The 12756-nt window shown below is 63.6% G+C and overlaps 1 protein-coding gene across 5 annotated transcripts in view; it reads right to left on the bottom strand.

Moving 5' to 3' along the window:
• Positions 1-444: 444 nt before the first annotated feature.
• Positions 445-12756, bottom strand: part of TBC1D2B (TBC1 domain family member 2B) — a 59539-nt gene continuing 47227 nt past the window's right edge. For 4 of the 5 annotated variants that reach the window (XM_032341874.1, XM_032341876.1, XM_032341875.1 and 1 more), the window contains exons 10-13: positions 12194-12311; positions 6735-6920; positions 6432-6553; positions 445-2864 (exon numbers count right to left, since the gene is read on the bottom strand). In XM_032341874.1, the coding sequence (XP_032197765.1) occupies positions 2672-2864; positions 6432-6553; positions 6735-6920; positions 12194-12311 (619 nt within the window). In that variant the 3' untranslated portion in view covers positions 445-2671. Of the gene's footprint in view, positions 2865-3645; positions 3747-6431; positions 6554-6734; positions 6921-12193; positions 12312-12756 lie in introns of all 5 variants that reach the window. The other variant, XM_032341877.1, reaches the window with a different exon arrangement.

Here is a 12756-nt window from a genome sequence, read left to right as displayed (position 1 = left end):
CCCCCAGCGCCCCTCCCCCACACTGTGGAAACACATTTGGTCTTAATCATGCTTGCATGTGTTCCCAACGGTGGGGGCGGCGGGGGGGGGGGATGGCGTCCCCCGAAGCAGCTGGGCCGGAGCGGTCAGCCCCGACAGGAGGCAAACAGCCTGTGACTCAGGCAGGCACGACGCAGCTGTGGCGGGGGCCTGGGGGGCTGCGCCGGCTCCTGACAGAAGCCCGGGACCCCGAAGTGCTCCCCTCCGTGCCCCCAGTTCCCCTGCGGCTTGACCGCGGCACCCAGGGCAGCACGGCCGACCAAGACCCCCGACCCACGCACCCCGGGGCAGACCAAGAGCGTGGACCTAGAAACCCCAGCTGCAGGTCGGAGTCGCCCCCCTCCCAGCCAAGTCCTATCCCCTCTGAGCCCCATCACGAGGGACTGCGACTGCATCTCAAACCAGAACGTTATACAAATTAGTAGTTTATTTGGCTTTTTAGTACGACTGTTCCAAAGTTTAACTCAGAGAAGCCGCAGTGACACTGAGGGAGGTCACCTGCCCCTGCCCCCCACGCAGCCCCTGAAGCAGCCGCCAGCCTCCCCTGTTCCCCCGTCGGGGCTGCCCCAGGCGGGCCCAGCTGCCCCGGGCACGTGTCGGAAGACGGCCCCCCTCAAAGCCAGGGAGGGGGGTCTGTGCACAAGTACGAACACTGTGCTGGCAATTTGCCTAGAATACTTCCTAGATGGACACAACCGGCAGGAAAGCGACTCGGTCCAGCCCTGGGGGCTGTGGGAGGGCAGGACGCGCAGGGATGCGCTACCTGGAGAAACTGCCACACAGCAGCGAGGGGTCGTGCCGGCCATGGGGGGCGCAACCCTGGCTGCTCTGTTCCTCTCTCACACACACACACACGCGCACACGTGCACACGGAGCTATTCACAAAGGAGAACACGTTACATAAAATAGGTGTACGTAATCTAGAAAAACCTTGATAAAAATAGTTATAAAAATATAAACTGTAGTGAAAAATATACAAAAGTATAAACAGATGTTCAGCCTGTGAAACACCCAAGCAGTCCCCGTGCAGGCCAGCAGCTGCCCTGCGCTGTGGGCAGTGGAGACGCGGGCACACGGCCTGCCGCTCTCCACCCCGCCCCCCGTCCAGGCCAGGCCGAGCGCCCCCCACCCCGCCGGACACCCAGGGATGGGGTGGCCCCGGCAAAGTGTCCCCCATCTGCTCCTCACACGACAGCACCGCTCTCACGGCCACCGCCCGGCCATAGACAGCTTCCCGGCGACACTAGCACTGCCCTGCTGGCCGCGCCCGAAACCACAGCTCCAGCTGCACACAGGCACCTGTACCCACCTCCGGTGCTTCGAAGAGGGGCCCTTCTGGGGCAGGAGAGACACAAGCAGCCCAGTCCGAAAGGCAGCATCTTCCCCCAGGATACAGCCTTTCAGGGAAGTCCGCTTGGAAACCAGAGCCCAACCCTGTGGGGCCTCCTCGCTGCTGTGCCCCCGCCGGTCAGCTGCACCGGGGCTGCAGCGGGCACAGTCTGCGGATGGCAGTGAGGCCACGGCCCGAGTCAACCTCCAGCAGCCACCCCCGTCCCCTGCCCTGGAGCGCCGGTGCAGCAGGATCAGGGATGGTCTGCCGACCGATAAAGCAAGAACTGCCTTCCTGGGTAAGGCCTCTTTGCGGAGCCTCAGAAAGATGGTGCCCCCAGTCTGCAGAATGGTGTGGGCAGCCTGACCTGCTGGAGGCAGTGGGGACCCTGAAGCCAGGACCACACAGGCCCTGGGGAGGGGCGAGGCTGCCTGCAAGGACGCGCGTGCCTCTGGGCAGCACGGCAGGGGGACCGCTCCCCCAAGCTGTGCCCCAAGCGATGGCCCTGGCCCAGCGGGTGGAGATCCCCAGCACCGGCGGGCAGTGTCACCCCCCGCCACACGCTGCCCTGTAGGGCATCCCCAGAAGCTTCCTGTGTCCCCTCCGGCAGGGCACGCCCCAGCAGTGGGCCTGTTGTGCAGAGCGGGCGGTCGTCCCCACACAATGACCCCGCGAGTCACTCTGCAGACAGGAGGTCTCCCCTAGAACCTCCCGGAGCCGAGCTGCACAGAACGCGGGCTGGGACAGTCCAGCCACCCGCCGGCGGCTGACGGGGCCAGGGGAGCGTGGGGCATTCGGAGGGCCACGGGGCACCGCGGGCCGCTCGCCCAGCACGGAAGGTGGCCGGTTTCCACAGGCCGCTTCTGAACGTGGATGCGCTTGTGCCGCTCACCTCACAGTCCCCGAAGCAGCTGCGCTCCGGCCTGGGGTGGGGTGGGGTGGGGGGCGACGTGCAGCGCAGCGGGCCCGCGCACGGGGGCAATCCGGGAGACGGCCCCCAGCAGGTTCCCGGGGTGTGAGCCGTGCACAAAGCCCAGACGGTGCTATAAACAGGCTCTGGAAAGCGGCCAGCGGCTCCCCCGGGGCACACCAGGCAGTGCCCGCCCCGCACGGGAAGGCTGGACGCAGAACAGACCCGCCCGCGAGTAAGAAAGAGCAGCGTGGCCGCGGACGTCCGCCCAGCAGACTTCCGGAGGCCACGGGCACCGCCTTCTGGCTTCCCGACGAGCAGAGATCCCTGCCGGGACCCTCTGGCACACTTTGGTTGTGAAGGCAAGAGCAGCGTCCTGGGGTGGGGAGCGCTCAGGTGTCCTCCTCGTCACTGACCAGCTCGCCCTTGTCGGGGCTGGCGTCCCGCTCTCGCAGGAAGTCCTCGCGGATGGCCTCCAGCTCCGTGAGCTCGAGCCGCACCTTCTCCAAGTGGTAGGAGCGCCGGTTCCGGATCTGGCGCAGGGGGAATGGGTTCAGGTCCCCGAAGGAGATACTGATCAGCTTCCTGGCAGAACACAGGATGGGGACAGAGGTCAGCAGGGTGGGACACGGGTCGGGAACAGAGGTCGTCAGGGCAGGACACGGGATGGGGAGACAGATCATAAGGGCAGGACACGAGATGGGGAGAGAGGTCAGCAGGGTGGGACACGGGATGGGGACAGAGGTCAGCAGGGTGGGTCACGGGTCGGGAACAGAGGTCATCAGGGCAGGACATGGGATGGGGAGAGAGGTCGTCAGGGCAGGACACAGGGTGGGGACAGGTCAGCAGGGTGGGACACGAGTCGGGAACAGAGGTCGTCAGGGAAGGACACGGGATGGGGAGAGAAGTCAGCAGAGCAGGGCACGGGATGGGGAGAGAGGTCGTCGGGGCAGGACACGGGGTGGGGAGAGAGGTCAGCAGGGCAGAGCACGGGACTGAGATAGAGGCCAGCAGGACGGGACATGGGACAGGCCCTGGGGCAGTTGTGCCACCTAGAGGCCAGCCCTTCATGCACAGAGGTTATGGGGCTGGCCCTGAGCCCCCGCCTGGGTGGAGGCCCACGCTGGCTGTGTCACAGGGCGGGTAAGGGTCCTTCCCTTTCTGGCTTCTGACTCCCTGTCTGCTGGGGGCACTGTAATGCCACCTCCTGGGATGCGGGGTTATCAGTGTGGCCACCGGCGGCATGGAACTGTGTCCGGCACGGGCTGGGTGGCTGAGGGCTGGCGTGCCTGAGCAGGGCCAGCAGGAGGCTGGTTTGGGCTTTCCTGGGACTGCCCGGGAATACTCAGACTGCGCCGGCGCTCACCAGGGCTCGGACACGGTCCGCACACAGGCGGGCTGTCGATGGGCTTCACATCACCCGCAGGTCCAGGCAGCAATCCCGCTAATGTGCCCCTAGCTGCCGGCCTGAGGTTTAACAAAAACAGAACAGAGCCCCCGGCTAGGGCTCCAGCAGGAACTGGGTCGGCCGCGGCCGCCCGCAGGCGAAGACAAAAGCCAGTCCCCCCGGGGCACCAAGCAGCCCGCGCTCCAGCCCCAGCCTCGGTGCTGAGGCGTGACGGCAGCCAGCGAGCTCTCCGACGCCCACACCTCAGAGAGCCTGGCGCCAAACAGCTCCCACAGGAGGTCCCAGGTTAGAGAGCCCAGCTTTGAAGGCCAAGTTCCCGCAGTGTTCAAGGACACAGGCGTGCGGGACAACGGAGCCGTCCTGAGGGGAGCGGGGCTGTAAGAGGCGTCTCTGGCAACAGACGTGCCAGCCAAGACTGGGGACCCAGGGCCCAAGCGATCAGACCCTCCTCCCAGTTAGCCTGACGCTCCATGCCTCTGAGACCGGGCATCCAGCTGACCCCAACTGGGCGTCCAGCCTCTACCCTGAGACAGGGCATCCAGCTCCCGCTTTGCCACGGAAGGCAAACCCAGAAAGCACTGAAGTCTTTGGTCGGCCTGTGCTGCTGCGGCTGTCAGCCCCGCGGACACAGCAGGACGCTGCCCTGCAGGCCCGGCCAGGAGACCGCAGGTGTCCCGTGGTCAGTCGAGGCTGAATCCCCCAGAAGCCCCGATGTGAGACTGGTCTAACCCCATTAGCCCGACAGCCCCAAACACGCGCAGTCCGGAAGCCTGTCCCTTGTTCCTCAGGGAACCGCTCAGGTTTGCGGAACTGCGGGTTTGGGGTCTGGCTGCCACTGCGTCTGCGAATCTGAGGCCTGTGGACCCTGACTTCCCGAAGCCAGCGGCTTCCACTGACAAGGAGGCACTGCCACCGAGGCCGGGGGGAGCTGGCGGCCCCACCGCCTGCACTCAGGCCATTCTCAATCCTGACCTCCCTGAACCTCCCGGAGGTTCACCCTGGACTTGGTGTCACTGGCCGTCAACCTCTGGCCGCACAGGGCAAAGCTGAGGTCACTGCTGCACGCAAGTCGGCACGCCCGAAGATACCCTCAGAACCTGCTTCCAGAGCGGGAGGCCCTACAAACAGCAATGGCTTCTGGAGTCAGGTGCGGCCTCCACCAGCCCCTTTCTGCTCCCAGTGTCCCTTCCCCACACTGGCGCCCAGTGGCTCTGGGGCCTGGAGGCTGTCCCGCTGTGTCTCATGGGCTGGCCAAGGGGGGGTGCCTGCCAGCTTCCCGGGGGCTCTGGGGGTTCTGAAGCCTGTTGTGACACATCAGTGGACAGAGGGGGCCATGTGGGGAATCGTGACCAGCATTTTGTAACAGGGAATAAAAACCCTCAGAATCTGACACAGACCTTTAGCAAGAACCAGAAACATTTCAACAAACTGTTTCGTTTCTACACACTCTGGAATGGGCATCCCAGGTCCTCAGACAAAGCACCCGTCTTGGGAGCGACAGTCCCAAGAGACTGAAAGGAGGGCACCCGGGGGGCTCTGTCGGCGGGGCGCCTGCCTTCGGCTCGGGTCATGACCCTAGAGTCCTGGGATCGAGTCTCGCATTGGGCTTCCTGCTCGGTGGGAAGCCTGCTTCTCCCTCTGCCTGCCGCACCCCCTGCTTGTGCTTTCTCTCGTGCTCTTTTCTCAAATAAATAAAATCTTAAAGAAAGTCTGAAATCACAAGCCGCAGATGCTTCTCAGCGCTAGGACCTGTGGCTCTCACAGGGCTGCATGAGCCTGACGCGGGAGTGCACACGTGGGTGGGGACGGTGGCTCACGCCGGGCACTGTCCAGCAGAGGACTGTGACCCATCCCCGGTGGCCCAGAACCATGCTGTCCTCCCTGGCCTGACCAGCGGCAGGTTTGTGGGAGCCCCCGTGGGAGCCCTGGAGAGGTGGCCAGAGCAGCCACCAGCTGTAGTCGGGGCACACACAGGACAATCGCCCCAAGCGGGTGATACCGTGTGGCAAGGGGGACGGGGGAGGGATGGGGAGACACCCCCCTGACACAGTTGCCAGAAGTCGCAGGGTCCTTCCGGGTCCCTGTCCTCTGCCACCCTCCGGGTCACGCCTCGTCCATCTCTGGGGGCACCTCCAGCCTCACCCCAGGCCACCCGGCCTCCCCGGCCTCCCCTCCCCCCGCTGCCAGTTCTCTTCTTGTCTTTCCAACACCCCAGGGACAAAGCCTGGTCCCGCTCTGCTGCCTCCTGGCCACGCGGGCCTGCCTGGACCAAGCCACTCGCACGGCCCCAGACACGCTGCCTCTCACGCCCCTGCCGCTGCTCCTGCTCCCCGGACCCAGGACACCCTGTCCTAGGTGTCCCTGCCCAGCCCTGCTCACCCCGCCCTGCCCCCCGCCTGGCTCTGTCCTGGGCCTGGGCTTCCCTCCAGCAGCCCCCAGCCCCTCAGACAGCACGTCTCCCCTCAGGTTCTTTATCGGGGGCTGTCCCCCGCCCCCATCACCCTCAGTGCCCGGTGGCCTGTCCTGCTGTGAAGGCTCGGCTAGTGCTTGCCGCCCCACGGGACATGGGTCGGCGGCATCCGGGACGAGCCGTCCTCCCACCTCGATCCCCTGGCCGGTGGAGGCACCAGTGTCTGCAGCTGCTCCTGCTCCCCGCTCGTGCACCGCAGGCCGGCAAGGCTGCTCTCCGCGGTAAAGGGCCGCCGCCGCCTCCTGCCGTTCCCGGGGCCCCCACCAGCGCTCACCGGGCGTCCAGGATGGTGCGCGTGAAGTAGCGCAGGTATTTGAACATGGACATCGGGTCCTGCAGCTTCAGGATCTCCTCCTCCTTGTACTTGAAAAGCGCCAGCGCAAACCGGAAAATGACCTGCGGGGAGCACGGGGACGTCGGTCGGCAGAACGTCCTTTCCCCGCCCAGGCGGCCGCCTCCCGCGCCCCAGCCCGCCTGCGGCCCAGCGAAGGGTCCCTCCGGCTCGGGGACCTTCCTGCATCCCCGGCGAGCCGGCCACTCTGCCGGCACTGCCCGGTCGCCCGGCGAGCACACCCACCTTCGGGCCCTCGTAAAGGAAGGAATCCCAGATCTTGAAGAGGACGTCACTGACGACGCTGTCCACGAACACCACCAGGAACCAGTTGAACGTGATGAGGGTGTAGTCGACGCCGTGCTGCTCTAGGTGCGCGTGCACCCGCGGCAGCTTCTCGCTCATGAGGTCCCGGAACACGCGCTGGTCCACCTGCGGGGAGGGGCTGGCGCTCAGCGCACTCCGCCTGGGCCGCCGCTGTCCCGCACGCCCAGCTTCGCGCCCGCCCGCCGTCCACCAATGGTCACCAGGGTGCCGTGGCCTGGAAGCCGCCCGTGAGCCCGAGAAACCCGGACAGGCTGCTACAGGGCACTGGGGGTCAGCCTCGCCGTCTGCCCGCGACCTGGGGCTCCTGGGCTGGAGGCCGAGTCCTGGGCCCGAGAGGAGCGGTGACCGCAGTCCGTCTGCCCCAGAGATGCCCCCCGGATGTGGGGACGGCATGGGGGTGTGGCTTCCAGGGTCCACGGGGTGGCCTGGGGAGCATCTCACCCGCTCTCACAGGGCTGCGAGGGGTACCACAGGCCACGTGCGAACCACCATGGGACCCGGAGCTCTCGTCCGCCCCCGTGTCGGGCACAGCGCTCCTCTGGGCATAGGTGTCCACCGCCCCCGGTCCCCGAGGAGCGAGACGCAGCGCAGGGCACCAAAGGCAGGGCCTGCTGGGTCAGTGTTGGCAGGCCCCGGTGAGGGGTGCTGGCGGTGCTCCCAGAGCCGCGCAGGCACCGTCCCGGGATGCTGGAGAAGCACAGGTGGCCCAGGCTGGAAGCCAGGGATCCACGCAGGGGGCAGGTGTCCCCCACGGGCTCTCCTGGCCTCTGGCGGGGACCCACACAGACACATTGAAGTCACAGCCACCCCAGCAGAGGCCCAATAGGGGCTCGAACTCACGACCCTAATATCATGAACAGCTGAGATCAAGAGTCATACACTTGGGGCAACTGGGTGGTCAGTGGGTTAAGCAGCTGACTTTGGTTCAGGTCATGATCCCAGAGTTCTGGGATCAAGGCCCCGCATCCGGGTTCTCTGCTCAGCGGGAAGCCTGCTTCTCCCTCTCCCACTCCCCCTGCTTGTGCTCCCTCTCTCACTGTGTCTGTCAAATAATAAATAAAATCTTTCAAAAAAAAAAAAGTCACAGTCTTAAGCAACAGAGCCACCCAGATGCCCCTAAAATAACATTTTAAAAGGTTCTTCTTGGGACGCCGGGGGGGCTCAGTGGTTAAGCGTCTGACTTCCACTGTGCTCATGATCCCGGGGCCCTGGGATCGAGCCCCACATCAGGCTCCCTGCTCCGCGGGAAGCCTGCTTCTCCCTCTCCCGCTCCCTCTGCTTGGGTTCTCTCTCTTGCTGTGTCTCTGTCAAATAAATCTTTTTAAAAAATAGCATATAGAAGATATTTTTATAAAAAAAGGTTCTTTTTTAGAAGAATCTGAAACTTTAAACAAGCCCATGGTTCCTCCCTTTTAGAAGTTTTGATTTTTTCTTTAACATAGAAGCTTTAACAATCAAGAAGACTTTTTTTTTTTTTAAAGGGCGTGGTTAGAGTCGAGTAAGCATTACTGGTTCATATTGTAAAATTTAAAAGGCAACAAAACTTAAAGTGCTAAAAACACTGTTACAAAATGATTATGCTACTGTTACAAAAATGATTCCAAAGCGCCATAAATCCCCCTCAGCACGTGAAAGACAACACAATACAGGAACCCTGCTGGAAACTAGCGCAGGAGACTAAGTCTCAGAGATGAGAAGGCGAGGGGGGGGGGGGGCTATAACGATACTCCTTAAAGCCCGCACAGACGAGAGCGCGGAAGCCGCTGTTGGAACGTCCCGCGGCGAGCGAACCAGCTGCCGGCCCCCCACACTGTGCCCCCTGGGAAAGCAGCCCAGAGTCTCACAGGGCAAGCTGGACGGCTGTCCCGCTGGGTGACACACCCCTGGAGACCGTCCCTGGGGAGCCTGCTCCTGTCGCCCCGCAGGGTCAGCGTCACCCACAAGACGCGGTGCCTGGACATTCCAACAATGGCCCTGGAACCCCACACAGGCAAGAGAGACGGACAGGTGGCCACGGGGTGAGGGACAGCCGTGAGACTCCTTCTGCAGAGGAAGGGCAAGCAGGCGGTCCCCAGAGTGGGAGCGAGGCCACACCCCAGCCCTCCCTGGCAGGTGGCAGGTGGTGCCTGGCTCGGGAGGCCACGTGCGGAGCGGCCCGCAGGGTCGACTCCAGCACCCTGCGCACAGGAGGACGTGGAGGACAGTGTCCTCTGTGCCCACCAACGTCCTGGCGCCCAGCGTGCACTCAGCTGACAGGATGGACAAAGGCTGCAGACTGGCCCGTGGCGGCGGTCTGATGGGGACCTGTGAATCTCGGCGCCGAGGGCTGGCCACACTCGCCGCCCTGCGACTCGGCCTGACCTGGAGCCTGCCATCGCAGAGTACACGGGTTACATGGATTTGCCCGGTGGAGGGCGACTGCCATCAAATAGGGCTGTGACAAAGCACAGAACAACACAGGAGAGCCCTCATGCTATCGTGTGAGCCGGCTGGGACATGTCCTGCCCCAGGAGGACACAAGAAGGCCAACTGTGGCTCTAGCCGGTCGGATAACACGGGGTTTTCATTTCCTTCTGAACATCTTGATCCCCAGCCACCGCTTCTTGGAGCGGACCCACGACTCACTGTCGGGGAGGAAACAGTCTCTTTGGACTTGACAATTGCGTTTATGTGACAACATGATACGTGTTTTATCTTACATCCACATAATTAAAACAGGTTCACATTTCCTGCCTATAAGGATAATCTACGAGTTTTTATGCTCCAAGTGTGAGCACAAGCTCCTAACGCACCACCTGAGTTCAGCCTGGAGCGGTCTGGGCGGGCGGGGGCGCTGCTCACATCCCAGCCGGGGAGCTGAGGCGCCCGGACGTGGACGGAGGTAGCCAGGCTCCACGGCTCACAGGCGGGAGGGCCTGGCTCAGAGGATTTAAGACAGACGGAGGCCTCACCCTTATTACTTTGAAACAGTCACGTGACATCCCCAGTCTGCAGCTATTAGCACCCAGGCGTCCGTGACACACGGAATTTTATTTACTGACCTCTTCACTCCCATCAGACAGTGACGACTGCCTCTTCCCACGGCTCATTTCCCAGTTTACAAAATATTCTGGCAGAAAGAGCCTCCAGGTGACTTAGCAAAGTGACATGCTCACGGGGAGACCAGCCGAGCTTCTCCCTGGATCAATCGGCCCCTGTGGCACCAGGGCCACTCAGGAGAGCTGCTTTGTGTCTCTGACCTCCAGTTTTCTCCCGAGTACAGTGGGGACAACGATGCCTCCACCAGGATGGTTTTGGCACGAGTGCCAGCTCCCTGTCCCAGTCGGGGCGTGCACGCACACTCGGCCACTGGCCACGTGGGGGAGCTGGCGATTCTGGAATGAGCATCAGGGCCGCGGCCGGCCGCAGGACAAGCAGGCCCACAGGGAGGCCGCGGTCCCCCAGGCGCGCACCAGAGCTGTGGGAAGAGCAGTGGCCTTGGGTCAGCGGGCACCGCAGACGGGCCCACAGCCCAGGCTGAACGGGAGCTCTGTGGGGAGGCAAGCAGGGGACAGTGACGGGGGGTGGGTGGGTGTCAGCTGCACACGGAAAACAGGGTGCTTCCGGGAGCAAGGGTTCCATTGTAGGGCACCATGTGGTTCCAGCAGGGGACCCTGTGACACGGGGTGGTGAATGGGGAGGGGACACAGAGATGCAGGAACGGGGGTCCCTGGCTGGGGTCAGGGGTCAGAGGGGAGCAGGCACGTGAGCCGCCGGGCAAGTGGCAGCGACAAGAAGCCTAACTACAGGGCTGCAAAGGGACAGGAATGAGGCTGCATCCTGGCTGGTGGGCAGGGCCCGGGGGCAGGTGGTCACAGAGGCCACGACGAGAGGCGCGCACATACAGAACTCAGGGCCCAGCCAGGCAAACGGATGCCACCCTCACTGTCTACGACAGAGGGATCTTACGCGGGGACACGGCCACGGGTGAGAGAAAAGCCAAGAAGCCACGCGGCTGCTGGAGAACAGAGGCAAGGGCAGGAAGCCCCTGCAGGCTGGAGCACAGAGAGGCTCCCGGCCTAGGGGCCTGCCAGACAGGAGCGGGCACCACGGACGTCCAGGCTACGGGAAGCCAGCGTCCACGATGGCGGGGCGAGAACTGCCTGCCCTCCCCTCCAGCCCCCGCTGGTCCCCTGCCTGGGCCTCCTCTGGCCGCAGCAGTGCCGGCAAGTGAGGCCCATGAGCAGAGCTGCAGGCTGCACAGCGGCCCCAGACTGGCCCAGGGGAGCTCTGGCCTGGGCCCCAGGGGCTGCTCCCGAGCCAGGACTGCCCAAGTGGGGATGGCCCTGGGCTCTCGCCGCCCACATAGCCCTGCCTGCCCTGGCTTCAGGCTCCAGGCATGGTGGGCATGAGCTGTGCCCTTGTATCTCCTGCCAGGAAGGAGACAGCAGCCCACAGGCTGCCCTTCTGGGTCCAGCACTGCCTCCGGCTGCTCACAGCCAGGGAGCGACCCCGGCAGGCCCCAGTGTAGCCTGTTCCCACGAGACACACGCCCGGAACAGGTGGCCCCAGCATGTGGACTCCCCACCGGCCTGGCCAAACTTCCTCTCTCTGAGGTCCGTCCCCCCCGTGCCTCATTCCTTTCCCTGGTCTGGGGGTTCCCCAGCCTCTCCACTCCCACCCCCGGTTCTTTGCAGGTGCCTCCCCTCAGAAACCTCGGGCTCGTCCACTCCTGCCTTGGGCTCAGCTTCTCGGGAGAACCTGAAGTGGCACATCAGGTTTCCAAGTACTCCTGGATGGCAGCTCAGCTGCCCAGATGGACAGTAGTGTCCGGGGACGGTGGAGCCCAGGAGGCAGCAGAACTGGGAGACAGCGGAGCCCGGGGGATAGCAGAGCCATGGGGACAATGGAGCCCAGGAGGCAGCTGACCTCAAGAGGACAGCAGAGGGGCACCTGGTGGGCTCAGTGGGTCAAGCATCTGCCTTCAGCTCAGGTCATGATCCCAGGATCCTGGGATTGAGCCCTGCATCGGGCTCCCTGCTCAGCAGACAGCCTGCTTCTCCCCCATCCCCTGTCTGCTGCTCTGCCTACTTGTGATCTCTGCCTGTTAAATAAATAAATTAATTAAAAAAAAAAAAATGAGGACAGCACAGCCGTGGAGGCAGTGGAGCCCAGGTGGATAGTGGAGCCCGAGGGACAGCGGGGCTGCGGGGCTGGTCCACTTCTCATGGCGTGTAACGGCCAGCCCGGCCCATGGACTGCAGCGTGCCCTGCCTTGTGCGCCTGGCGCGGGGGTTGGGGTTGAAGGTGCGAGCCGGAACCCCCCACCGGGGCTCAGGTCGCCCCATCTTGGCTCTGGCTCCACGCCGCTGACCGAGGCGCAGGACAAGTGCACGTACCTGGGACCCCAGCAGCGTCTTCGTGTAATAGTCTCGCGGCATGAACACCTCCACTATGGTGACGAGACACCAGAAAGCGTCTTCCTGCTCCAGATACAGAAGGGCCACTGCCACCAACCTGCAAGCAAGCGACGGTACGGTGAGCGCCGGCCCCTGCAGCCCAGGCCGCGCGGCCCGTCGGACCCCGGTGCCCCTGGGTTCTCATGGCCACAGCTCCTCCAGCCCCAGGAAACAACACCAAGTCAGCGTTCCTAGGCTGGTGAGCCGTTTTCCTTCTCTCTCTCTCTCCTCCGTCTCGTAGTAGTCTCCGCACCCAACATGCGGCTCGAACTCATGACCCCAAGGTCAAGAGTCACAGGTTCCACCGACAGCCAGCCAGGCGCCCCACGTCTGATGTTCCTGATACTTTGCTAAAGTATGTTTGTTTCTCTCCATCACTGCAGAACTGGGGATGCCGCATCACTAAGCCTAGCTGACAGCAAACCTGCTTTACGAGGTGGACCTTCCTTGGCTAGCCAGGAGGGGAGCGGATGGGCCGAGTGCCCCCCTGCTCAAACCCAGGA

This window comes from Mustela erminea, chromosome 5, assembly GCF_009829155.1.
Source record: "Mustela erminea isolate mMusErm1 chromosome 5, mMusErm1.Pri, whole genome shotgun sequence".
Lineage (NCBI taxonomy): Eukaryota > Metazoa > Chordata > Mammalia > Carnivora > Mustelidae > Mustela > Mustela erminea.
The sequence above is the reverse complement of the archived record's forward strand: the minus strand, read 5'-3'. Positions and strand labels throughout refer to the sequence as shown.